The following is a 25,592-nucleotide window of genomic DNA, read 5'->3' on the forward strand; positions in this document are numbered from 1 at the left end:
CAGACCTTGCAGGCACCACACCAACTGATTTACAGCAGAGATGCTAACAGCCAGTCAGCAAAGCCAAAGCCCTCATCTACAGAGCTCAGAGGCTTGTCATTCCTCTGGGTAAGGCTGGCAGGTTACCCCTCCTCCAGACTGCATTCTTACTGATGAGGATGGAGGGGAAAAGTAACTCCTGTAAGGTAATAAAAAGCTCAAATCAGGGGGAAAAAAGGAGAAAGATCTCTTGAGAAGAAAACTCAGGTACTTGGGAAGAACTTCTTCCCAGTGAGGGTGAGGGAGCCCTGGGACAGGCTGCCCAGGGGGTGTGGAGTCTCCTTCTCTGGAGAGATTCCAGCCCCATCTGGAAACCAACCTGTGTGCCCTGTCCCAGGGACCCTGCTCTGGCAGGGGGTTGGACAGGATGAGCTCTTGAGGTCTCTTCCAACCCCTACAATTCTGTGTGATTCTGTGAAGCATAATTAATACTGAGAGCAGATCTGCCCTTTTAATCAAGTGTAGTATCCATTAAGCTTCCTCTGCTCTTTAACAACTCTTGCTTTTAATTACAGCTGGAATTCTGTGAGAAAGGGATGACCTTTCAGGAGATGGAAACTCCTGCAAAATTTCTCCCTCTCCAACTGTCACACTAATCAAAGCTGAGAGGCTTAAAAGATAAACGTCTTGCTAATTCCTCCACTGCCAGAGAGTCTCAAAATGAAAAGCAGAGGAGAGGCTCTACCATACAGCAGCCCAGAGCAGAAAGGTTACTGTGATGTTACCCAGTGACTCCTAATGTCAATTCTGCCAAGATTATTATCATAAAACACACTTAAAGAGTCTAAAGCTCATTTTAAAACACTCTCAAAATCATAAAGCTGTCATGGATACAGCAACAAGATCCAGGATCAATCCTGTGTACGATATTATCTTTCACTGTGGTGCTCTGGAGCCAGGTCCTAACTTGCCCTTTGCAGGAAGAGGGAGGATGTAGTAGCCCTAAGTAAATCCAATGACACTTCTAAAAGGGATCAGAACACAAATCTTTATTTCCCAGAGGCTGGTTTACCACTGAGAACCTGGAAACAGCACAGCAATACACAGAACAGGCAAATTTCTTACATGCTATGGGCATACACAGCACAGGACAGACATCTCCAGCAACACCCTCCCTCAGCTTGAACTTTTCTCTCTCCAATCACTGTCAGGAACAGGCAAGGCAAAACCACCTCTCCCTTCCATTCTAAGATTCTTCAGCATGTCTGCTCCTATTTTCCTCTCTCAGTTGAGTTCTTCTCTCTGCTGTTCTTCCTTTCGTGAAGAACTGACAGGAATCACGGCTGAAAAAACTACCTAAAGAATTTCCCCATAGATGAAGGGCTCTCTCCTCCTCTCACACCTACTGCAGCTGCTCCAACAAAAGCAATCAAAGCACACATGTACTCTGAAAATCAGAAAGTACTCACTTCTAAGCCTTGGGAGTCCTGAGTGAGCACTGCAGTGCCAGCAGTGCTACAGCAGTACGTTCAGTTTGGGGATAGCACTGGTAAACAGAGCCACTGATCTCTGTGGGGTCTTGCTCTGGTACTCTTTAAGGGTTTGAACAGCCTTAAACATTATTGAAAGGGAAACCAAAATTCCAGAAAGATCTCAAAATAAGCTTTTTTTTAGAAAAAAATTACAACATTTTGCATTCTTCATTTTGAATTCGAACAGTTCAGGAAACGAAGCCCACCAACAGCTGAGATATCTTTTCAAGTTTCACATTTAAGAATCCACAACCACACAAAGGTTTTGGAACCTTTCTGCCAACAGCAGTGATGTCCAGTTCCCTCCAAATCACTGCACATCAGCCATCCACTTCTGCAGCACTGCCACTGAACTCATCCCTTCCTTTCAGAGGCCAACAGTACCACCCAGCCTGAGCCACAGCATGGAATTTTCTCCCACTGAACTAAGCGCTGGGGAACAATTGCAGATGCTTCTCAAGCACCCCGAGAATCACAGAGTCACAGGGGTCGGAAGGGACCTCCAGAGCCCATGGGGTCCCACCCCCTGCCAGAGCAGGGTCCCTGGGACAGGGCACACAGGTCGGTGTCCAGATGGGGCTGGAATCTCTCCAGAGAAGGAGACTCCACACCCCCTGGGCAGCCTGTCCCAGGGCTCCCTCACCCTCACTGGGAAGAAGTTCTTCCCCACATTGGTGGGGAACTCCCTGTGCTCCAGCTTGAGCCCATTGCCCCTTGTCCTGTCCCCACAGACACTGAGCAGAGGCTGCCCATGTCCCCCTGTGTCCCACCCTTCAGCTATTGATACCCATTGATCAGATCCCCTCTCAGGCTGCTTCTCTCCAGGCTGAACAGCCCCAGCTCCCCCAGCCTTTCCTCCCAGGGGAGACAGAAGGAACTGGCAAAGCACTGCAGTTTGCTCTCCGTTCTACACTGATGTCCATGCACACGCCTGGACTGTCAGTAGCAATTTTGTAATCAGGGCTCAGTTCAGCTGATTATTAACAACTTCAACAAAACAATACCCAAACCAGCAGCTCATCTCACTCCTCAAGGTAATACTCAAAGGTGTATTTCCATCGCTGCTGGATGAAGCGCTCAGCAGAAATTAGTATTGCTGATGCCCTGGTGGCAAATACTTTTGTGAGTAAACAACAAAGAACTGTAGTAAGATCTTCCATTTTAATCTGGGGAGAAAATCACCACCTCCCCTGCCCTGCCAGGAGGGTGCAGAGAGGTGGGCAATGGTCTCTTCAGCCAGGGGACAGGAGATGGGACAAGGGGCAATGGGCTCAAGCTGCCCCAGGGCAGGGGCAGCTCAGCTGGGAGGGAAAAGTTCTTCCCTGGCAGAGTTGTGGGGCTGTGGCACAGGCTGCCCAGGGAGGGGCTGAGTCACCTTCCCTGGGTGTGTTTAACAGATGGGAGATGAGGTGCTCAGGGATCTGGTTTAGCTTGGGATGGGAATGGTTGCACTCCATGATCTTAAAGGTCTTTTCCAACCTTGTAATTCAATATAAAAAAACCAACACAATACCACTCCAAGCACCTCTCTCTGCTCATTAAAACTGAGGTGGCAAGGATAATATTCTGTGCATTTATCACAAACTGATTTAAGTCTTCCAAACCTCACCAACATAAATTAAAAGCTTCTCTCCGAGACCAAAGGTTTAGCTGTACATGACTGGTATGTACAACTAATATGACAACTTCTAATGGAAATTCTACCCGAAAGAGAAAAATAAACCAAACCAAACTACTCCTATGAGTAACTTTTAATCGTCCTAAAACTTAGTTAATCTAACTGCACACCATAGATGGTAAAACATCCAATAAAATGAACCTCTGACATCGTTTTCTCGCGCTTAGCTTTGTACTCAGAATTAAAGTAAGATGAACACCTGGCCTTTTTATTTTTTCTTGCAATCTAAACAAAATAGAGAAGAATATTAGTGAGTCAGCCCCGCAGTTAGTCAAAGGTCTTCTATGCCAAAAGGAATCCACCATGTGCATGGATGTGCACACACACACACAACCCTGCTCCTGCTGCAAACAGCCACACTTTGCCCTGCTGCGTTGCTCCTAAATAAAAACATGTAATACTGACATTGAAAACCCAGTTTTACTGCTGCTATAATTTTTTATATCACAGAGAACATCCTTCCAGTGCTTGTTTATCCACATTTCCTTCTGCTGCTTCCCCTGGAGAGCCTCACAGGTTCCTTTGTTCCATTAGTTACCTAACACAGCGACAGGAAAGCAATCACACGGCGTGACGACATGAAAAACGTGGTAGCAGAGCAATAAAAACAAGTGGGAAAGTGCATGAAACTGTAAAGCACATGGAATTGCTCCTTAAAAACAGAAAGAAAACATTGAGCATATTTTGTCCCTTCTAATTAGGCTACGCATGCTAAACAGAAAGAAGTGTTCGCTAAACAACCACATCCATTAATACTAATTTAATACCCAGAAAAATTGATTATATACAGCAGGCTGGAGTTTGGTTTTTTCGCTTGTTTGTTTGTTTTTCTTTTAGATACAAGCGTAGGAACCCCATATGGCTCTGTGCCTAGTCAACCATGAAGATCCATGGAGAAGCACAAAGCCTGCTGTGAATCCACACTGCAGCAAAATGGCGCCCGCTCCTTCCACGCCGCGTCAGCAACAACGGGCAGCGAGGGACGAAGTCACTCCAACAAGGAAGTATTCACACCAACAAGGAAGTATTCACACCAACAAGGAAGTATTCACACCAACAAGGAAGTATTCACACCAACAGAAACAACCAACAAACATACAGAGGACAAAGAAATTCCCAATTTGCTAAAAAGCTGCAAGAACTGAGGGTGTATAATGCCAGTGCACTCTGAACAGCAACTTATCACACACCTCCTTCTCATTTGGCAGGTTTCATGACATGTTCTATGGCGTTTTATTCAACAGTCTGGTAGCCTACAGCACATTCACCTAGGTCAGAGCTCTACCTCGGTCAGGGAAGGCAGCAGGCCTGCCGGCAGCCCGACTCCCCTCACAGAAGACACAGGCCCTGCCGGCAGCCCGACTCCCCTCACAGCAGACACAGGCCCCGTGTCAGCAGCCCGACTCCCCTCACAGCAGACACAGGCCCCGTGTCAGCAGCCCGACTCCCCTCACAGCAGACACAGGCCCCGTGTCAGCAGCCCGACTCCCCTCACAGCAGACACAGGCCCCGTGTCAGCAGCCCGACTCCCCTCACAGAAGACACAGGCCCTGCCGGCAGCCCGACTCCCCTCACAGCAGACACAGGCCCTGACAACATCCTTGAGTTCCTGCGAGACAGGAAAGTTCCTCATGCTGAGAGATTGTTTGGTAATCACATTCTCAAAACACAACAGCCTTGAAGACAGGGGTCCAGACTGCCCTAAACCAAGGAGTTGTGGGAAGGTACTTGGGAGTAACAGAGCATGTCAAGAACCAGCCATAATACATGGCTGACACAGCAGGTGTGCAGATAGTTTTAGACATCAAAGGTAAACTAACAATATTTAGCTATGAGTCGCTTATCAGAACCCATTATAATCACTAACCAATCAGTTTGGTGTGAACAGTGTGTGTAACCAATTAGCAGTTTTTAGCTTGCCACGTTTGCAGTAACAAATGTCTGTGATCTGTGTGATTTCACCCAATAAACAGCTTCACCTGAAATTCATATCAAATTGAGTGTTGCCCATCCTTGATCTCCACATACCCTGAATCCATCACAACCCCTAAGAACTTATCCTGTACCAACAGTACAGCTGGGGAATTTCTTTCAACTTTCTGTACCAACTTTCCCCCTTCATCTCCTACAAAAAAAGGACAAGCTGCCTGTTCACAGTTACCAACGTTTCGGTGCCAGGCATCAGATCTGATGAAAATAATTCACTGCACACAAGAAAGTCCCAATTGCTTTTTTATTTCTTAATGATAAACTATACAGAAATCCCACTGGATAAGGTTATTTTCCATCTAAAAAACAACTGCATTCTATACGTGTTACTTTCATCTTCTTCCAATTCATCAACAGCCCTACAGAGCCTGAAACAATTTTTTACTGACACAAAACTTTCCCAGGGAAGCCAAAACCCAAACTAATCTAGTTCAGAGCAGTGGCTCTAGCTGTAATGAAAGCACAAAAACTAGGAGATCTGGTTGCCAAAGGAAGCCTGGCCCATAGTCCATGACACCCATATTACACTTCCTACAGTGAGTGCTCCCCTAGGATACAAAAATTACAGATTCACAGAATCACAAGGTTGGAAAAGACATTTGAGGTCATCGAGTCCAACCGTTCCTGTCCTGTGCTAAACCAGATCCCTGAGCACCTCATCTACCCCTTTTTCTAAACACACCCAGGAAAGGTGACTCAGCCCCTCCCTGGGCAGCCTGTGCCACAGCCCCACAACCCTTTCAAAGAGAAGAACTTTTCCATCCCATCTGAGCTGACCCTGCCCTGGGGCAGCTTGAGCCCATTGCCCCTTGTCCCATCTCCTGTCCCCTGGCTGAAGAGACCATCGCCCACCTCTCTGCACCCTCCTGGCAGGGCAGGGGAGGTGGGGAGAAGGGCTCCCCTCAGCCTCCTCTTCTCCAGGCTGAGAATTCCCACACAACTTTTCCACTTGAAGAAAGCATCCATAACACTTTTTCATTACGAGATCCATTTTAAACCAAGTTGATTTTATTACAAAGCTTTATGGGAAAGGTTTAACAAGAAATAAATGTCAAGCCCTCCAGTAACAGCATTATCTATACCAAGAATAAACTCAGCAATTATATCTATTAAAAACCAACCATTGGAATGAACAGTGGAAGGAGAAACTGCCCAAAATTTAGCAGTCCTTACACAAACTAAGGGCCCCAACTGAAATACAGCAAGCAATTTCCAAGGAAGCCTACTCACAAGGCTTACAGTAACCACAGACCCAACGCCAGACAGAGCACCCGGCGCTCAGGACACGAGAAATCCAAACTCATCTTGCAGGAGTATCTACAATCCCAGCAGTGAGTAACTAAGCGTGACTACACTGCCAGTTTGATTCACCTTAGAAACTGTCAGAACCCCTCTAAGGTTGATGTGAATCATACTGACCAATGGCACTGGACTGAAAATCAATCTTTATGTTGCAATGCTGCCTTTACACACCATCCTTTATAGTTAAGGATGCGAGAACCTCGTGCGTTCAAACATTAATGATCACTGTGAAAACTAAGAGTTAGCACTCAGTCTTATTTGCAACGTGTAACTAAGATTTCAAGGAAACAGGCAAGTTTATTTTTCTAGTGCAGCAAAAGATGGGCTCCTAAAAATAAAAGTGGGTATCTCAAATAGGTAAAATCAGATAAATTCCACTTCTCCAAATAAACACATAGAGTAGGCTAACTAGGGTAAGTAGCAATCAAGGAGATAAAAACTGGGTTCCTGCTTGCTGTTGGATAAAATATCATAGAATGGTTTGGGTTGGAAGAGACCTTGAAGTTCCAAAACCCTGCCATGGGCAGGGACACCCCCTGCCAGCACAGGGTGCCCAAAGCCCCATCCAACCCAGTTTTGAACCCTGCCAGGGATCCAGGGGCTCCCACAGCCTCTCTGGACACCCTGTGCCAGGGCCTCCCCCCTCCCCAGGAAGGATTTCTGCCTAACATCTCATCTAAACCTCTCTTCTTCCAGCTTGAAGCCATTGCCCTTGTCCCACCACCGCACTCCCAGATAAAGAGCCCCTCTCCATGCCTCCTGTAGAACACCTTCAGGTACTGGAATTTCTCACAAATTGTGCTGTTCTCCCAGAGAGAAATCATGAAACAATACCCTTTGTTTCCCCACGTGATCATAAAGCTGTGATTTGCCTTTTTTTTTAAGGACTCTCCACATTATTCTTAAGCTTTCTCCTCAGAGCACTGAGGAAACAAAAGAACAAAATGTAAATTGAATATGGAGATGAAACTCAGAGAGAAAGAGCAATCAGAGGACAAGGTGGGATATTTTTTCAGATTGGTGTTTGGGGTGGGGTAATACTACCCCATACTTAGCAAAAAAGCCACTTCAGAGCATTCTGTTGTTCACTCAGACTGCTTGTATTTTCTCAAGCTTTCTGTGGAAATATAATACATAGTATTTGAAGAAGCTTTCCAAATTCTCCCCTGTCCTCGAGATCTACTTGACAATGGAGATACCAGCCAGTCATTACTGCTACCTGTTCCTAACAAAGGCTAAAAAATCCTCAGGGCAGCTAAATGCACAATAAATTACAGTATCAGGGCCTGAACTAATTGCATGCCTTTGGAGCAAAGCCCTTGCCCTCCTCTTCATCGCATGCAGCCAGCTCATTTCTTACATCCTTTTCTCAGTGAACCGCCTACATCGTCTTCGGGGTGTTTTCCCTGCCAAACTGCCCTGGTTTGCAGTAAAAACTAGGGACACTGGAACTCCTGAATGAAAAGCCCAGAAATACAGCAGTATTTTGAAAAGCAGAAAGCATTATTGAAGAGTCACAGCCAAATTCCATAGAAGACACGCACAAATACAAGAGATTTTTGTTACTTCTTCCTTAAGCAAGCACACCATTCACCCAAATCCTCCTTTAAGGAGCTCAAAATTTCACAGGAGGCAAGTAAGAAGCCTTACAGATTCCTCCAGCCTGCTGCCAGAAAGGATAAAAATATTCCAACTCTGAACTTTCCCTCAAATCTCAGGGTGGTAAAAAGCTCCTCCCAAGTCACAGCGATGGAGAGAGCTGGAATTCAGACCTGGACCACTGCTGCAGTTGTGTCCCGTTAGGTAAGGGGCTCTAGCTCTGAGACAGTGCAATGACTCAAGGTGGGCAGGGAGTTCAACCTTTACTAACATTCCCCACCACAGCGTTGCAGGGCTGGTGCTACTGACCTCTGGCTTCCAAATCTGCAGTCTCATGACACTTACCTGTGTGGCCTGTCCTAGGGACCCTGCTCTGGCAGGGGAGTTGGACCTGATGATCCCTGGAGGGCCCTTCCAACCACTACAGCTCTGTGATTTCACTGATTGAAACAGACAAGACCCTGAATACCTGGATCAGGGCTGAAAGAGCAAGGGATTCTTTGTTCACCCCCCTTCTTCCTGTTCCTTCATACCAGACATATGTAAAAATCATTTTGAGTGCTGCAAAGATGCTCTACAAACCACTGGTTCGTGTCTGGAGCCTCTGAGCTGGGAGGGTCTGAAATGTTTACAGGAATGGCCAAATGTACAGGAACATCTGTCACCACGACCAGTATCAGGAATGCCATGCATGCCCTGAGCTGACATCGCAGGACTGCAGGGGTTGGAAGGGACCTCCAGACATCGTCAGGTCCAATCCTCCTGCCAAAGCAGGTTCCTTAGGACAGTAATGGCAATCAACTTGGATTTTCCTTTCATCATCCCACCCTTTCTAACTTCCTGTTGGACCTCACGAAAGCAGTGATGTAGTGTTGGGGTCTTCAAGAAGTCTTTGACATCCACAGCACATCATTGCTGTTTCCTTAGGCAGAGGAGGGAAGTAACAGGTAGTTTAATTGATTAATGGATAAAGATGAGGAAAATCACAATGCTGGAAGCATCAAGTGACCCAGTAACCTTGTGAGAAAATAAAGCCAAGTAACCTCTAACAGAACTTCAGAACAAGTGAAGTAAGCAGGATATACCATAACAAGTACAGAGGATGAACTACAGACTTCACAATGAAAAAGTGATGCTGGAATTATACTGTGGCATATTGTACTTAAACCAGTACTGTGGCATATTGTACTTAAACCAGATTTCTGTTCTCTCCAGATCTTCAACTTCTCCACACGATGCAGTGTGCCCATGGGAGATTTCCAACACAGAAATAAACACCATCCACCTCTGCCTCAAACCATAGCACTGCCTGCAGAGTCACAACTTGCTGTGGAGATCTAAGAATTGTTATACTGCATCATCACTGGATCCAGGGGAGGGGGAACAGAGATTAAAATCCAGTTTCAAAGAAAGAAACCCCAGGTAAATTCATCCCAGTGCTTTGCTGTGCCAGAAACTCTTTCAGTCTCCCACAGAATTAAGCCACACAGAGCGGATACTTTAATGCCTCTCACAGAGCAGGTTATTCAGCTCCAGGTTTTAATAGTATTATTATCAGCTACAGAAAGGGCCTTTCTGCTACAGGATGCAGCTCTTGCCTGGGTAACACTGCCTTGCCATGCGCTGAGCAGCCTTCCTCTGGCTTGCCCCATTTTCCTTTGCAGCACTTAATAACTGCCACCCTCCCCTGCAGCTGAAGCTCGGCACTGTGCTTGGCAGTGCACACCCCAGGATTCAGAGAGGAAGGCAGATACACAACACACAATCCAGCACAGAAACCTGGTGTGTAGGGCAGCCCAGAGGCACCCACCAAGCACCCCACCAAGCACCCCAAGAAAGACACCCCCCCCCCCCGAAACCCTGTCGGATGAATCAGCCACAATGAAGTACTTTGGATTCAGGCCATTGAAACTGAAAGGGGGGGGGCGGGAGAGAGAGAGGAAAGCAGAATAACATATATATATATATATAAAAAAAAGTAACAACTTCCCGAGGAAGAGAATTAATTATCAAAAGAAATCTATTCCCCAGTGGAATCCCTTAGCTTAGGGAAATACACAGACATTTTCATCATGCTCCAAGTAGCAGCAACAAATTAAGCATTCCTTTACACAGAACAAAGAAGAAAGAAAAAAAGGAGTAATATTAACAACCCCCTTCAGATCCCCAGGTAGGATTTTCTACTGAAAGAAGCTGTTACCATGTGGATGACTGACTTGGCTCCCCAGCTCAAGCCTGCTTTCTTTCCATTTTCCAGAGCAGCCAGACAGAAGCCTGCTTTCTAGACTCAATGTTCAAGTGATGATTTTCCATCAGCAGAATGGCATAATGAAAGACTCACTCCACCTCTCTAGCTCCAGCGAACATATTCTCCATGACCTCAATTAGGTAAGGTCCACACCAACCTGACTCGAGATCCAGCTTCAGACAGTGTTATCCCAGTGAGATCCACTATGGTGGAGGAAAAACCCCCAGGCCTCCAGAAGAAACACTTCATTTCTTACAGAACTTACAATACACTATTTGCAATAACCCCAGTAAGTTAGCTGACTACATGACTGAGGCTTTCCTACTCTAATTACAGTAATTAATTCAGCATTATGAAGATTATTTTTTCCTTTTTTCCTCCTTTTCCCTTCAGTTGAGCATTTCTCTTGATAAATGTCAAGGATAAAACAGTAAATCACAATGTCTTTTGTTTCATCCCTAGGCTTGATTACTCTTGGCAGGTTCTTTAGTCTAATTAGCAAGCTGTTTGGCTAAAGCTACCTAAGTTAAGCAACTGGAAGATTCAGTTGTCAAATCTGAAAATACATCTACTTGCTTTTCAAGCTTACTTTGTTTTACTGAAGCAAACCATGAACACTGATCTACTTCAAATGAGCTGTAGAAATAACCTGTATAATTTTACAGCTACAGAGTTTCCACCAGCATAGTCATTAGGTACAAGAATTTCTGGAAACCAAGCAAGAATCAAATCCTTGTGCAGGGGAATTAAGCATGTGTGGATCACTAACCTTTACCTGCATTAGAAGAAACATTAAAAAGCAGAAGTACTGGTAAAAAAACAGTATTATACAGGTATTACTGGTAACCTAAATTTTTTATCACTGCTTGATGGTAACTTGCAACATGCTAAGAAAAACGTTTCCTAACATTGATGCTGCTGAGTAGTCCAAGTGCACTCACACCAGGCTGGAAAGTGGCAGCACAACTCCTGGGAAAAAAAGATTCCCAAGATGCCCTTACTTCACACTAAAGGAACATCAGTTTGATCAATCACCTCTGTGAGATACGATCACATCTCACAACCAGATGAGCACCATCAGATTCCAACTTCAGTTGTGCTTCACAGAGTAACTTCACAAATGTGATTAAAATATTTTTGATACCTTCTCCTACCTTTCTTGGGGAGGAACAAGCCTTTTCTTGAAAATCCTGCAGTCACACTTGTCTTGTTCTTATCTGATACTTACAGGCATGTAAAAACTAGAAGGTATTCCTTCCAGCCAAGGAACGGACACTGCCATAGGCACCTGCCTTGCATGTTTGGGATACAAATTCATAGTTCTTATTTCATTCTGTACACCATAAATGTTGTTAAACTCAGGTCACTGATTAGGTAGCCAGAAGTTACCTGCAATCAACAGGATACCAAAATCTGCTCATAGAGTCACCTGGGTTGGAAGAGACCCGTTAGGTCATCGAGTCCCACCACAGCCTAACCCTGCCTTGTCCTAAGAACATGTCCTTAAATGCTTCATCTACACAGCTTTTAAACCCCTCCAGGGATGGCGACTCCACCACCTCCCTGGGCAGCCTGTCCCAGTGCCTGACAGCCCTTTCAGTAAGGAAATTCTTCCTGATATCTGACCTAAATCTCCCCTGGTGCAATTTTAAGCCATTCCCTCTCATCCCGTAGCTTGTCAGTGATAAGTTAGAGAACAGACCAATCCTTGCAGGTTGCTGTAGAGAGCCATGACGTCTTCCCTCAGCCTCCTTTTCTCAAGTCTAACAAGCTCCAGCTCCCTCAGCCACTCTTCACAGGACTTGTGCTCCAGACCCTTCTCCAGCTTCATCCCCCTCCTCTGGGCACACTCCAGCATCTCGACATCCTTCCTGTACTGAGGGGCCCAGAACTGGACACAGGACTCAAGATGCAGCCTCACCAGAGCTGAGTACAGTGGAACTATCACTTCCCTACTCCTGATGGTAAGATAAGACCTGCAGACATGACCAGGGTGGACCTATGAAATATTTCTCCTGTACTCTGCTCCCCAGCACGAGGGGTGGACAGAGCACTCACACAGACACCTCACACCCACCCACACTCCTTATGAAACACAAGAGCTCAGCTTCTCACTGGGCTGGGGCCTTGGTGCTTCAAAACTTTCTGGAGAAAGATGTTACTCAAATATTCAGTTTACAGAAGCTATGCTACAAGCTGAACCTAGAAAGCTTGGAGGAAATAAAATAGTGGGAGTAAAAGAGCAGGAGCTTCATATGCCCAAGAATCTGTCATGCTTTATGTAGGGAAGGATGAGGAAAGGAGGGGGGGAGAACTGTAAACATTCAGCATCTGCAGTGAGTGAGTGAAGACAGAAAGGTGTGGCAGCTTTTGCCCAAAGCAGGCTCAGAGGTCCCAGAAGATAAAGGCTGTGTCAAATCCAGTTCATGAGCACACACTCAAGCCTAGCGAAGAACGTCACGATGCGCTGAGGTCCAACAGGGATGTGGTAGCTGAACCTGGAGTACGAACTGACATCTGCATCTCCCTCCTCCTCTGTCTGGGGCTGATCCTGCAGGTCTCACAGCAAAATCCCAGGGTCCAGCATCATCTTACACTGAAGTTTCTTAAGGTGTTACAGTAACTCCAGAGAAGTTTTGGGCATACAACCCCACATTCCTTGAGAGGCCACACCACAGAAGAAACCAACTGCCTGTTTTCCCAACAGCACTGAGTCTTTTCCTGACCAGTATAAAGAGATTCTGTCTATTCACACCCCAAGTACCAGAGTTTACCAGACCAGGACCTTGGACCTGCCTGCCAGGAACTCCTGAGTAAAGTCAGATATAGTCAATTAAAATAAGCACAGGGATGCAAAATTAAACAGTGTAACAGCGCAGGAGGGAAATGCTAGATTGGTTAAGACTTAGGAAAGGATGCAAGCACTTTGAGTGCATCAATCCAGTGCAGGTAAGAAGCATTTCACACCATTTTCAGTGCCTGAAGCAATCTGATAGCCTTTTGGTGGCTTTGAAGCGTATGAACTTGCACCCTTCTTGTTCCTGGCTGTTGGAAATAAATCCCTAGCACGTTTCAACAATTACACTCTAGGTTAAGGCAACAAGTGTGTCTCCCTCTGAATACCTTAATGGAAATTCAGGAGCTGTTTTTCCATCTTCCTCAGGATTTGAATCATCTTGTATGCCAACATCATTCCTCACCTTTCACATAAAAGTAATTGGCCACAATTACTGCCAACACACACAAGAAAATGCTATGAAGGTAGAACAGACTTCCTTTTAAATGGGAAATTAGTGTAAGAAAGATTAATCAAGCAAGCACCAGTCGTATTTTGGGCACCCCCCAGATCAGATTAGTAGGGACCTAAGTGGTATTCTTGCTTATTCTGCAAAGCAGCATGCATTTGCTGCCTACATCACTGGGAATATGGCAGCTAATTGATTCCCTCACACTGCAGGCCTTGGAGATCAGATCTTTCTCTCAACCTCTGCCAGCAGCACGCAGCAGAGCCCCCTGAAATGCTTCTGCCCAACTGGAATGCCAGGGTGTGATACAACCAGTCGGGATAGAAGTGTGAGAGACACTACACAGAGGTGAGCAGCTGACCGAATCCAGTGGGCTACCCTGGCCCCAAACTTTATGAATACAAAGAGCTCTCAGAGTTTCACATGGGCTTCCTAAATCTGACCAAGCTGGATAACATATTCCTCTGCAAAAGGAACGTTACACCACAGATTCTTGGCACTTCTGCTCTCCACACCAGCAGGCTGACTCTGCTTGCAGGAATCATTGTTTGGGATTTCTGCTTAAGTGATGATTCAGTCACCAACACAACCTTAAACATACACCATTCATTAAATACATTTATCCCATAGTCTTTGTATTAAGAACTTCCTTCTGCTTTTATAATAAATAGATGTTAGAGCACAGGCTGTTTCCCACACTCAGGAGCCTACACCAAGGTGTAAGCCCTGCGCTTCTCACTGCTGTGCTACACACATTTAACAACTAGAATAAATTCCACCATCCATGCAAGCTCAAGGACGTCAGAGCAGCTTGTTTCAGCCAAAGGCAGGGCCAGAATGATTTGATGCCTTACAGGCTTTTTGAGAGATGCTGAACAAGCTGCCAGCTGACAGTCTCCTCTGAGCCAACGATTACACATCACTTTGAAAATAAAAACTAGTTCATAGGAATTTTCTGCAGAAAGAATGCCAAGCACTGGAGAGTCTTCAGCAACAGATGATGGTGATGATACTCTCCGGGAGTGGCAAAATACCAAAAGGTTTGGATGATTTACAACTTTCAAACCCATTCTGTGTTCTCTTAAAGCAGTCACTAGTGAAGAGAACTGAGCAGTGAAATCACATCCTCAGAGTAACATGAAAGCTTTGGGATGGGTTAGAATCTCATACTGGCTGTTTGTCTTCCGCCCAAGGTTGCTACCCTACACTGTACCACCTTTCTGAGGGTACAGCAAAAAAGTCCACAACACTTTTCCCTACTGTGATCTATAAGGCAAGAAGGGAAAGCAAAAGTGAAAAACCATTAAAAAAGCCTAACAAGTAAATCTCCCTCACATTAAGAAAGATACCAAATGAAGCTTTGAACACTGATGCTAACAGCCACAAACCTCCCTCTTCCAGAAACGAATCTGTCAGATACTTGAAAGCTGTGAGAACTTCTAACACAACGTAGTATCTTGGCACTTACTCCCTAAACCCGCTGCAAAGGCAAACAGGGCAGATCTCTGGCAACGAGCATAGTCAAGCCTCCTCTCAGAGGAGACAAGGCTGAGGGGAGCCCTTCTCCCCACCTCCCCTGCCCTGCCAGGAGGGTGCAGAGAGGTGGGCAATGGTCTCTTCAGCCAGGGGACAGGAGATGGGACAAGGGGCAATGGGCTCAAGCTGCCCCAGGGCAGGGTCAGCTCAGCTGGGAGGGAAAAGTTCTTCCCTGGCAGAGTTGTGGGGCTGTGGCACAGGCTGCCCAGGGAGGGGGCTGAGTGCCCGCCCCTGGGTGTATTTAAAAGACAGGTAGATGAGGTGCTCAGGGATATGGTTTAGCTTAGGACAGATACAGTTGGACTCCATGATCTCATAGGTCTTTTCCCACCTAGTGATTCTGCACAGGTGATCCTTAACACAGAATGCAGGAAGAGCTCTTCATCTGTGGGTACAAATGCATTCAGATATGTCAGATTAAGACAAGCACACAAGAGGAAGCCCACCACTGCAAAACCAGTGCCAGCTTTGAAGAAGGTCTGCATTAGACCAAGAACTGAAGCTGTTCTGCTACCAGGTACTTCTCACGTGCTGACAGGAAAAGGCTAGAAACCCCTCAGTTAGAATACAAGTTTCCTCATGCTTTAGCTGCTCTAAAGCTACGTGCCAAAACATTAACTAGCTGTTCAGAGATCTCCTTGCTTCATCCTGCATATCTGGGGCAGGGGTGGAGGGGGAACAACACGAGACAGACACCACAGACACAGGATAACACAGCTAATGCCCCACGACTGCTCTTAAGAGCCTATTTAAAGGCGGGAGTTGCACTTGAAAGCTGCCCAATGCTCGCACACGGACTGCAGTCAAGCTATTTCCCCTTCCCACTGCCAGCCACTTCAGGTGCTTCACCAGTTACGAAGTAATCGAGATGGAGGAGATGGGGATCAAAACGAATTTATGGTGCTAGCCCCAAACCATAAGATATTCTGATTCCACTCATGTATGCTCTGGTGTTCTACGTTCAGCTTCAGCTTCCCCTTCCAGTAACACACCTCTTGCTCCAAAGAGGCTTCCTCTCTGCCTGGAGAGCCAGGACCGCCCATGCGGCTCCCGACACGCTCCCTCCCATCAGTGCATTACAAAGCTATTTATACTGCACTGTAACAAGCACAGATGGCCAGAGTCAATCCCAATAAGATTTCATGGTCAGACAAGAGAAGACTGGGTATCCATATCCACTAAACAACCTCCAGCACATCAAATAAAGATTATTCTTTGGAGAAAGGAGATAAAGATAAGATGAAACAATGTTATCAGCTTTGCTTTAGATTATAAGGGCAATCTAAGGAAAAGCACATTATGGTTTACTTAACTCCTAAACGTTAGCTATATAAAGAGCTTGGGAGCTAATGCCTTCCAAGAGGCAGTCACGCATTAACAGCGGTTTGAGACGAGCAGAACCTGCCTTTGAGACAGTAAAAACCCCCGAACAAACCTGGCTCTAGAAACCAGCAGCAGAAACAGACCAGAGGAAAAGTAAATCAAGACCAAATCACTAAAATCATAATAAAATATGAGGAGGATTCTGCTAAACTTAGGATCTAGAATAAAGAACCTCAATTCCTGAGCATTACAGATGGGGCTAGGACATCCCAGCACGATGAACGACGCCACTGGCAGCCTGAGAAGCCTTATTAAACACACTGACCCTGGGACCTGTGTTACTGACAGACATAACAGCTGCAGCTACTCAGCAACTGGGCTGCAGCAGCCCTAAGACTGGGTTAAAACCTCTCCCTACCCAGCAAAAAGTAAACAAATACCTTGTACATAACCCAAAACGTTTGACTCCTGCACTCAAGCTGAGGGAGCTGATGGGACATCCAAAGCATCCACTTCCCCATCCCATCTTTAAGATGAGAAGTCTCCTGTTTAAGGATCCCATTCTCCATTTTTTTCCAAAAGATGAAAGAAGATCCCCTCAAACACCACATTAAGGTCCAGTCCTCACCCAGACCTGTTTCACTGTCAACAGACTTGTCATCATGCTCAAGATCTTTCAAGATAATTGAGGAATCATTGATAGTTTTTCCTGTACAAAGTACCAAAAGATCTTAGCTAAGATTATCACATTAATAACAACCTTCACTGACAAGTCTGATGTTATAGAGGATGTTGGGAGCGCCAGGTTTGGGGGGTTTGAGTTTGTTTTGCTTTGGGGCTATTTTAAGAACAGATCATATCCTGGCTTATGAAGTTTGGTAAGGGGTCCCTCTCTGAACAGCTGTGGTCTTTCTTGCTGCAAGAAGCTGAGCCAATAAGCCAGAAGTCAGGGTCATTATCTTACACATTAATCAGTGCTGTCAGTTCAGTCTTAAGTTAAGCCTTTAAATACTTCTTTTCACACCAGAATTGCATCTCACCCTTACATCTGTAGGGTATTTAAAGCTCGGACAGACATGCTACACTCTGACCAGAGAATGAAGTCGCAGACACAGACACCACATACCTCTATTTTGCTTTGAATTCACAATGGAGTTATTACTACATAGGTTTAAAATGCTGTTCCTTACGATGAGACATTCGAAATGCTAATTGAATCGCTCATCACAATTCCAAACCCAACAAGTTACTGTCATGTGAGTAAATTTACCCATTATATAAAGCTGTGGGGTGTCAATAAAACTTCTCCACCCATTTAAGGACGGTAAGAGTGCTTCTTATCAGTAAGATATTTTTCTGATGCATCCCCGTGCAGGTAGATTGTTATTTTTTAACAGTTCTATCTTATGAGTTACTGGAAAACATCTGTGCTTGAAAGGGAGAGCCTCCTTCAGCATTAGGAGCATCCATAGATATTCCAGATGAGTGCCAATCAATGGGCTGTAAGCACTCTGCCCAGAAATAAAAGCCTACTCCTTACTGAAGTACCAGCCTTATGCAAACAGCACGACAAGAAATAAGCAGTAAATCGCCTCGGAAGAACCAGAACTCAGCCCTTCCTCAGAGCAGTGGCTCTGAAACCCCTCGGGGACACCTACTTGTCACAGAATAAATTATCTGGCTAATACCCAGCCTTACAGCGTGTGTCAGCGGGCACCCAGGAGACAGGCATTAGAGAGCACTTAGCTTCTCCGGGCTCGCAGGGTAGTCCTTACATAAATGGCTTCGCCCAATTATAAAACATAACTGCTGTACTTATTTTGACGTTGTCTAGCAGCAGCCTTTCAGCCCTGAGCAGTTACACAGCGCTGAGTACCTTCCCCTCCTCTCCCCCCCAAAAAATCCCAGGTCCCAGAGTACAGCACGCTGAAAAGGGTTCGGGTTGGGGGGGGTTTTTTTGCATGCACATTAAGTTTTTAAGGCATTCACAGCAAAGAAATGAATCTGAGTGGCCTCAAATGCTGACGCCCTGCAGACTAATAGTAACTCCTGAGGAAGCGAGTTCTCCCACAACTCTGAACAGCAGCTCTTCGCTCCCGGCTACTTCACATACATAAATGGCCAAGTCCTCACCGCACATGCAACGTATATATGTAAGGTTAGAAAATACACGCATCGCGAGCACGCAAAGCTCTCTGGAAGACAGAGCGAGCCCTCCCCAAGCCGCCTGCCCTGGGCACGGACCATCTGCGGCACGGAACCTGTTGGCTCCCGAGCTGCAAACCCAACGGGTGCTCCGGGGCACTCGCTACCCCGAGAGCCGGCCCTGCACGCCCGCGCCTCGGGGCTTCAACAGCCGCACCCGGGGACGGCCAGTGCCGGACGGGGAACACGGTTCTCGCTGAGAAACGCGCAGGAGAACCGAGCCGGGTTTAACTCGGCTCGCCAGAGACAGACCGAGGGACGCGCAGGAGGCCCAGAGCCACCTTCCAGCAGCGGGTTTCGTAACCGATGAGATTCGGGTCAGGTCGGGGCTGCCGCTCGCATCCTCCCCGCCGGCCACTCCGGCCGCAGCCCCCACACCGCGACCCAGCGGCATCCGCGCTCCCCCAGCCCCGCGGAGCCCCCCCGGCCCTGCCCGCCGCCCCTTCCCGCCCGGCACCGGCCAGTCCCGCCCGGCGCGGTCCAGGTGCCGGGGCCTCTGCCCCGGGCCGCGCTGCCGGAGACACCCCCGCCTCACACACAGCCCCCCCGCTTCGGCAGAGCCCTACGGCCGCGGCGCCCACCGCCACCGCAGCCCTTCCCGCGGCCGCTGCAGGGCAGGAGCCGCGGCGGGAGGAAGGGGTGAAGGAAGGAGGTCGGACAAACCCGACTCCCCCTCCGCACCGCCGCATCCCTTTAACGGCCGCAGGGCGGGAAGCGGCTCCTGCGGCCCTGGCCGGGCGGTGCGGGCTGGCCCGGGGCACCGCGGGCGGTCCTCGCCGCTCAGCGGCGGCAGCGCGCCGGGAACTGCCCGGCGAGACCCCCTCCTGCCGCCGAGGAATTAAAATAAAGCCTGAAACCCGGGGGAAACGGAGGGGAGATGCTGGGGCCGAACCCCAGCCCCGGCTACCCAAGGGATGCGACCGGGACCGAGCCGGGGGCTGCGAGGGAGCGGGCCGGGCGCCAGGGCTCGGTCTGAACTTACGTCTCGGAATTTGTTCCACTGCCCGACCTCCTTGTCGTACTGGGAGACGGTCGTGAGCCATTGTTTATCGTCCAGAAAATTGCCGCTGTCCGGTCTGCCCCCGGCCGCCGCCGCCGGGCTGCACCAGGCTGCCGCCGCGCACACGCACACGAGCGCCGCTGCCTTGAGCATCTGGGCGAGAGGAGACACGAGCAGGGCGCGGGGTTTAGGTAGAGCCGCGCCGGAGCCGAGCGCTGCCGGCAGAGGACGGGGACAGCCGCCCGCAGCGCGCCTCCTCGCTCGGCCGGACGGGCCAGCAGCGCGGAGGAGATGCGGGGGAAAGGACGAGAGGAAGGACGGGGGGGAGGGGGGGAAGGAGGGTGTTTGCCCAGCCCCTCACCTTGCCGCACAACCCCGCACCCGCGGCCGGAAAGGCGGCCTGTCCGCTGCCTGTCCGCTCCCTGCCCGCTCCGCGCCGCCGTCTGCCGCCGTCCGCCCCGCGCCGCGCGCGCCGCCCGCCCCTCGCCCCGCCCCCGCGCCGCGCCGCCGGCCGGGTAACGGGCCGCGGGAACCCGCCGGGGCAGGTGAGGCGAGATGAGGCCGGGCAGGTACCTGTGTCCGGGCAGCTGAGGCGGGAACCCCTTGTCCGGGCAGGAGAGACAAGGCAAGGCAAGGCGGGAACGCCTGTCAGGTGAGGGGAGGCAAAAAGCCCCGCCAGGTGAGGTGAAGTGAGGAAGGAACCCGTCAGGTGAAATGAGAACCCTCACCTCGGGGTGACAACCCCTGGCAGCTGAGGCAAGAATAAGGTGGGAACCCCTGTCAGAGGAGGTGAGAGGGGCTGGGCAGAGTAGGGCTGGCCCTCAGCTATGGGCCTCGCTTCTCAGGGGTTCCCACCTCCCCTCGCTTCACCTGATGGGTAAGCCCAGCCCACCCGACCCTCTGCCTCTGCCCTCCTGGCTCTCCCACCACAGGCCACCCTGCCCAGCCCCAAGAGCCCCAGGCCCAGCCACCCAGCCCACCTTGGCTGTGCCCTGCAGGAACAGCTCCACAGCCGTGTCAGCACCTCCTTTCCCAAGTGAAGCCTTCAGAGCTCCATAGGCAGGTCTGGTCTTTCAAAACCCACCCGTAATGCCAAGGCCAAGCTTCCCGTGCCTTGGGAAGATGGAGGCACACTAGCTCCTCACCACAGAACACCCATGTAGGTACATGCTGCTAGTGTAGTGCCACCTGTCTCACTCCCTTTTGAGAGTCCTGTGCTCTTCTTTCCCCCTCCTGACTTTTTTTGTCTTTTAAACTGCAGCTGTAGGTTTACTCAGAGCCTTGGGCAAGGGCCCATTTCTTTGCTGAATTAGTTAATTTAGAAATTAGAGAGGTGCGTCCATAGTTCAATTACCTTTCCAGCACAGCTGACTCCGTATTTAATTTTGAATTCCATCTGCCTTGACCTAATTCATCTAATTTTGCAGTGTTAGACCTGTTCCCTAGACTTCAGTAGCACTCTGGCTTTTTAAGGCTTGTATGGGCTGCGTGTCACAAGGCTGCAGGAGTGGGGCAGGAACAGGAGGGGTGGGCTCTCTGGGGAGAGGTTATGGGGCTGCCCCATGTTGGGGGCAGCTGGTTCTTCCAGCTACACAGGTACTGCTGGCCACAGCAGAGCCCTTCAGCAAAGCTGGTGGTGCCTCTGTGAGAAAGTAGCTCAGGAAGGGCAGGAAATGCTGTGTGCAGAGAGGAGGTGGGAACCAAAAGAGTAAGTGACAAGAGGGAACACCAAATCCAGAGAGAGGAGAAGGTGGAGGAGAGGCTCTGTGACAGAGCACTGCAGCTCCTAGAAGCCTGACACCAGAGCAACTGGCTATGCTCAAAGGAACTGTGTTGAGCCGGTGCTGGAGTGTGTTTCCCTGAGGGACAGCAGCCCACACAGAAGCTCTGCCAAAGCAGAGGAGGAAGGAGCAGGGAAGAGAAACCTTTACATACTGACTGTATCATGCCCACCCCTCCATTCTCCCTGTGCTGGTCAGGGAAAGGAGTCTGGAAAGACATTGAGCCTGGAGAAAGGGGGCAGAGGAAAAGCATTTTAGGGTCTATCTTCTTGTTTCCCAGCACACACATTACCAATTATGCTTTTATTTTAATCAATAAATTCTGTCCCAGTCAGGTTTGTTTTGTCTGCAACTGGGAAGCAACATCCCTGATTTCACCTTAACCCCCCAGCTTTCTCACTGCTCTTCTTCCCATTTTCCCCCACTGCCTTGCTAGTGGGCAGCTGGGTGGAAGTTTCACTGTGAGCCAAGGCTAGCCCACCACAAGGCTACTGAGTGCACAAAGAGAACACGACGTTCCTAGGGCAGTGTCTGCAGGTATTTGCCATGCTAAAAACTGAGAGGGACTTTCAGACTTGAAACTAAGGCCAAGTCCATCAGGAGAGTATCAAACCTGATAAGCAGAATAACACCACTTCATGCAAACCCAGAAGTGATTGTGAGGTTATGACTGATCTTAGTAAATTTTGAGTTTGGTCACACACTGTAACTACAGACAGATAGTAAAGCATGAATTAAATCCACTAACCTACTCCTTACACTACGTAATACACTCCATTTTATTCCTAAACCTGTTAGGCTAAAGATCAATGGGAATCTTGTCACCATGCTGACAGATACAGAGGATGACTGCCAGATGAGGATTTATGTGCCTGACAATGAAAATTCTATCTCTTCCCAATGATATTATATTGTGTAATAAATGACTCATTGGATTCAAAGCAAAGGGATAGAGGGACTGCACAGAGGCTAAATAAGAATCAATAAAACCGTCGTGTTATTCTCAGGGTGGGTTATAGAGTCACTCCTTTATACAATCACTCTCTGACAATCCAGTTTGTCTCTGTCAGTCTTAATGTTAATTTGCTACAAATTGCTTTGGCCTTTGGCAAAGCACCAGCTAATTTTTTATTATTTTTAATTTAAACTTTTTTAAAAACACCCCATTCCCCAAATTTGTGGTTCCATTTACCTAGCAATCAAGGTGATCTATTCTGGTTTTACTTCATCTGTGCTTCACAGCTTCATCCAGGTAATACTAACCAGTACTTTTACCTTCCCTTTCCATACTTAGAGAAGAGAACAGCAGTACCTGGAATCCACGGTTGGTAAAACCCCCTACAGAAGGGAGCTCTGGGATGGTTTGGGTTCTACAAAAGTTTCATTGTGATTTCTCTAAGAAGTGATCTTCCACATCTAGGATTGCAGTTCCTACTGACAACACATGCTAAATGATCAATTATATGCAATTTTGCCTGAACCAAGCTATTTGAAGCCTTTAATAATTCTAAATGTATTCCTTATGATTTTAAGCACTCTGATCTCCACATAATTGGTTTAAGAGCCTCATTCTGATCAAGGGCTTTACACAAGTTTGTAATTCCATTTATTCAAGCACACACAAAAAAGGATACTTGATTGAAATGGCATTTTTGAAGATAGAAGTTTTCTTTTTTCACCCCCAATAATTTCTCTGCTCTTCCAAGATGAAATGTCTGTAGAGTGAGAATTCTTCTTTATTTTAGAGGTATGTGCACTTGTCACAGCAAAGAGATCTGAACCGTTAGGTAGGGATGTGCCTAACAGCAGCAGCCTTAAGGTGTGACAGGGGATCCAGAAGTGATAGGAGAACACCACTAATGGCAACAGGCACAGTATTTTCAACCCAGAGTTTAGAAGCTGATGGCTCTTTTCATCACTGTCCAGTGAGGAAACATTACTGTTACTGATGAGAACTGTCTTTCTTCTCCATTTCACAATGTATTTTCCAAGTTTTCAGTAAAATGGATTTTTCAAATACTATGACTTGCTAGTTTAAACCCATAACTGTTCTCTGTCCTAAGGAACCTGCTTTGGCAGGGGGGTTGGACTCCACCTCTTGAGGTCCCTTCTAACCCCTATGACTCTGAGATTCAGGTTGCTCCACCTCTGGTCAGCTGGTGGAGCCTGCAGGGAGGCAGCAAAGAACACGGTGTAGCTGGCACTACCCCTGAAGAAGGTGACCAGATTGTCATGAGCAGTGTGGATGTCACATAAGGAAAAGGTTGGAGAAATGGAAGAAGAGGGAGCGTGCACACAGGTAGTTTGTACACACAGGTATGTATTTGTACACACACCTGTGTCACACAAAAGGGAGTTGGAGTTACATGGCAGGTGCACCAAGAGATGTACTGGAAGACAAGTTTGCATGTGTAGGTTAATGATGGAACGGGAGGGACAGGCTGGGAAGTTACTAGGGACTACAGAGATGTTTCTGCCCTCAACATTGTCTCTCAGGGGTGCTTTACTCACCTCCTGCAAATGAAGAAGACCCTCAATTAAGGCACTAAGGCACGGAGTTAAACTTACCCAAAGTCACAACACAGCCCATACAGTTTATACACACACACACATTACTCATGCTGCAGGGAATCCCAAGGGAACATGTAGCTATCTCACTGCCCACAAGCAAAACCAGATACAGCTTGTCACTCCTGGCAGGTGTGGATCTCAGTCTATTTTTAGGCCACACTCACCATCAGTGAAGTCTGTCAGTGACAGAAACTCCACACTGATCTCTATCAGTGCCTTTTACTAGTCTTAACTCCAGAAGAGGTTTCCAATACCTGGAACAAGTTGTTCTTGTTGCAATTCAAATGTTTAACACCTTATGGTGAGTCCTGTTCACCACAAACATGAAGAGCAAATTACTACCTCCCTCTGCTCCCCAGTCTCTTCTATATTGTAAACTATTGCATCTCTATTCCCTATTTCCTCCCCATGATATGCTTACTGACATATTTTTACCCTATTTGTTTAATCTTACACAATGTTTTTGAGACCTCTGATCACTTTCTTACCCTGTTGAGTCTTCCAAATCATGCCACCTTTTATTTTTTTCCCCTCTCTCATCACCAGTGCCTAGAACACAACCTTGTTTGTGCCTTCCCATTCTTGGACAGAGCAGGAGGACTCCTTGATACACAGAAATTATTATCACTTGGTAATATTTGCTGTGTCAGGTACGTGCTGACAGCTGTGCTTCTTTTCAGCATCCTCCAGGCACTCAGATAGTATTACCTGTCCCTGTATGTTCTAGAAACTGGGAACAGGACAACAGGAGTTGCATTTTCTGACTCTTTTCCAACCCACCCTTTTGCAGAGCCCTTTTTAAGAAAAATAAAAAAATAATATGCTTTTTTTTTCTCTACACTCACCTGATACCCCAGGTGTTCTCTGCAGTTCCCCAACAGCAACTGCTAATGTTCTGAGATCCTTTGAAACAATTCTGTGCCTATTCCGGGGTGCAGACCTTAAGACAATAAAAACAGTCACATTTTAACAGAAATCACACAATGACTCGTTAGAGTTGTTGCAAAGTCTTACCTAAGCCGTTTCTTTTCCCTGGCCCTTGCTGTGGTAGCTGAGCTAACCCCCTACATGCCACTGATGTTTGGTGGGTGGGTTTTAAAGGATTGGTCCTTCCATTTCCCTGTTACCCAAACTTATTGGTCAGAAATACAGAAGTTCAACCTGAGTTATGCCCAACAAAAGGTACTGTGGATGAGGCTATGATGTGGAAAGTTGCTGGGTGACCTTACTTCATTTTGAGGGCTGAAATAAGTTAAGAATAATTTTGCAAATCCACTTGTGTAACTTACCTGAGCAAGGTTCCTGGTGCAGACAGAGCTAGAGGGTGATTTACCATTTTACAAATGTGTAATTTTACTCTCTCTCAAATCCCAACCCAGACTGTAGCTGTGCAGGTTTGATCTTCATTCTTTTGAATACTAATGGAAATAACATGATAAAAAATCCAGGCTACATATCTGCAGAAGACTTGCCTTTTTTTCCCTTACTATGGAGATCACCAGCATCTCTTAAGAAATGTCTCTTCATCTTACAGCTTGAAAAACCCCCATGAATTACTCTAATCATTGCGGTTGATTAAACAGGTAGGGGTCCTTTTTGATTCT

At 47.4% G+C, this 25,592-nt stretch overlaps 1 protein-coding gene across 4 annotated transcripts in view; it reads right to left on the reverse strand.

Moving 5' to 3' along the window:
* SPOCK3 (SPARC (osteonectin), cwcv and kazal like domains proteoglycan 3) overlaps nucleotides 1–19,789 on the reverse strand; it is a gene marked incomplete at both ends in the record, with an annotated part of 122,420 nt that extends 102,631 nt beyond the window's left edge. For 3 of the 4 annotated variants that reach the window (XM_084264076.1, XM_084264075.1, XM_084264074.1), the window contains one exon: nucleotides 19,619–19,789. In XM_084264076.1, the coding sequence (XP_084120202.1) occupies nucleotides 19,619–19,789 (171 nt within the window). The remainder of the gene's footprint in view (nucleotides 1–19,618) is intronic. The other variant, XM_084264077.1, reaches the window with a different exon arrangement.
* Nucleotides 19,790–25,592: the final 5,803 nt, after the last annotated feature.

Source organism: Gallinula chloropus (genome assembly GCF_964237585.1).
Source record: "Gallinula chloropus genome assembly, chromosome: 4".
Taxonomy (NCBI): domain Eukaryota; kingdom Metazoa; phylum Chordata; class Aves; order Gruiformes; family Rallidae; genus Gallinula; species Gallinula chloropus.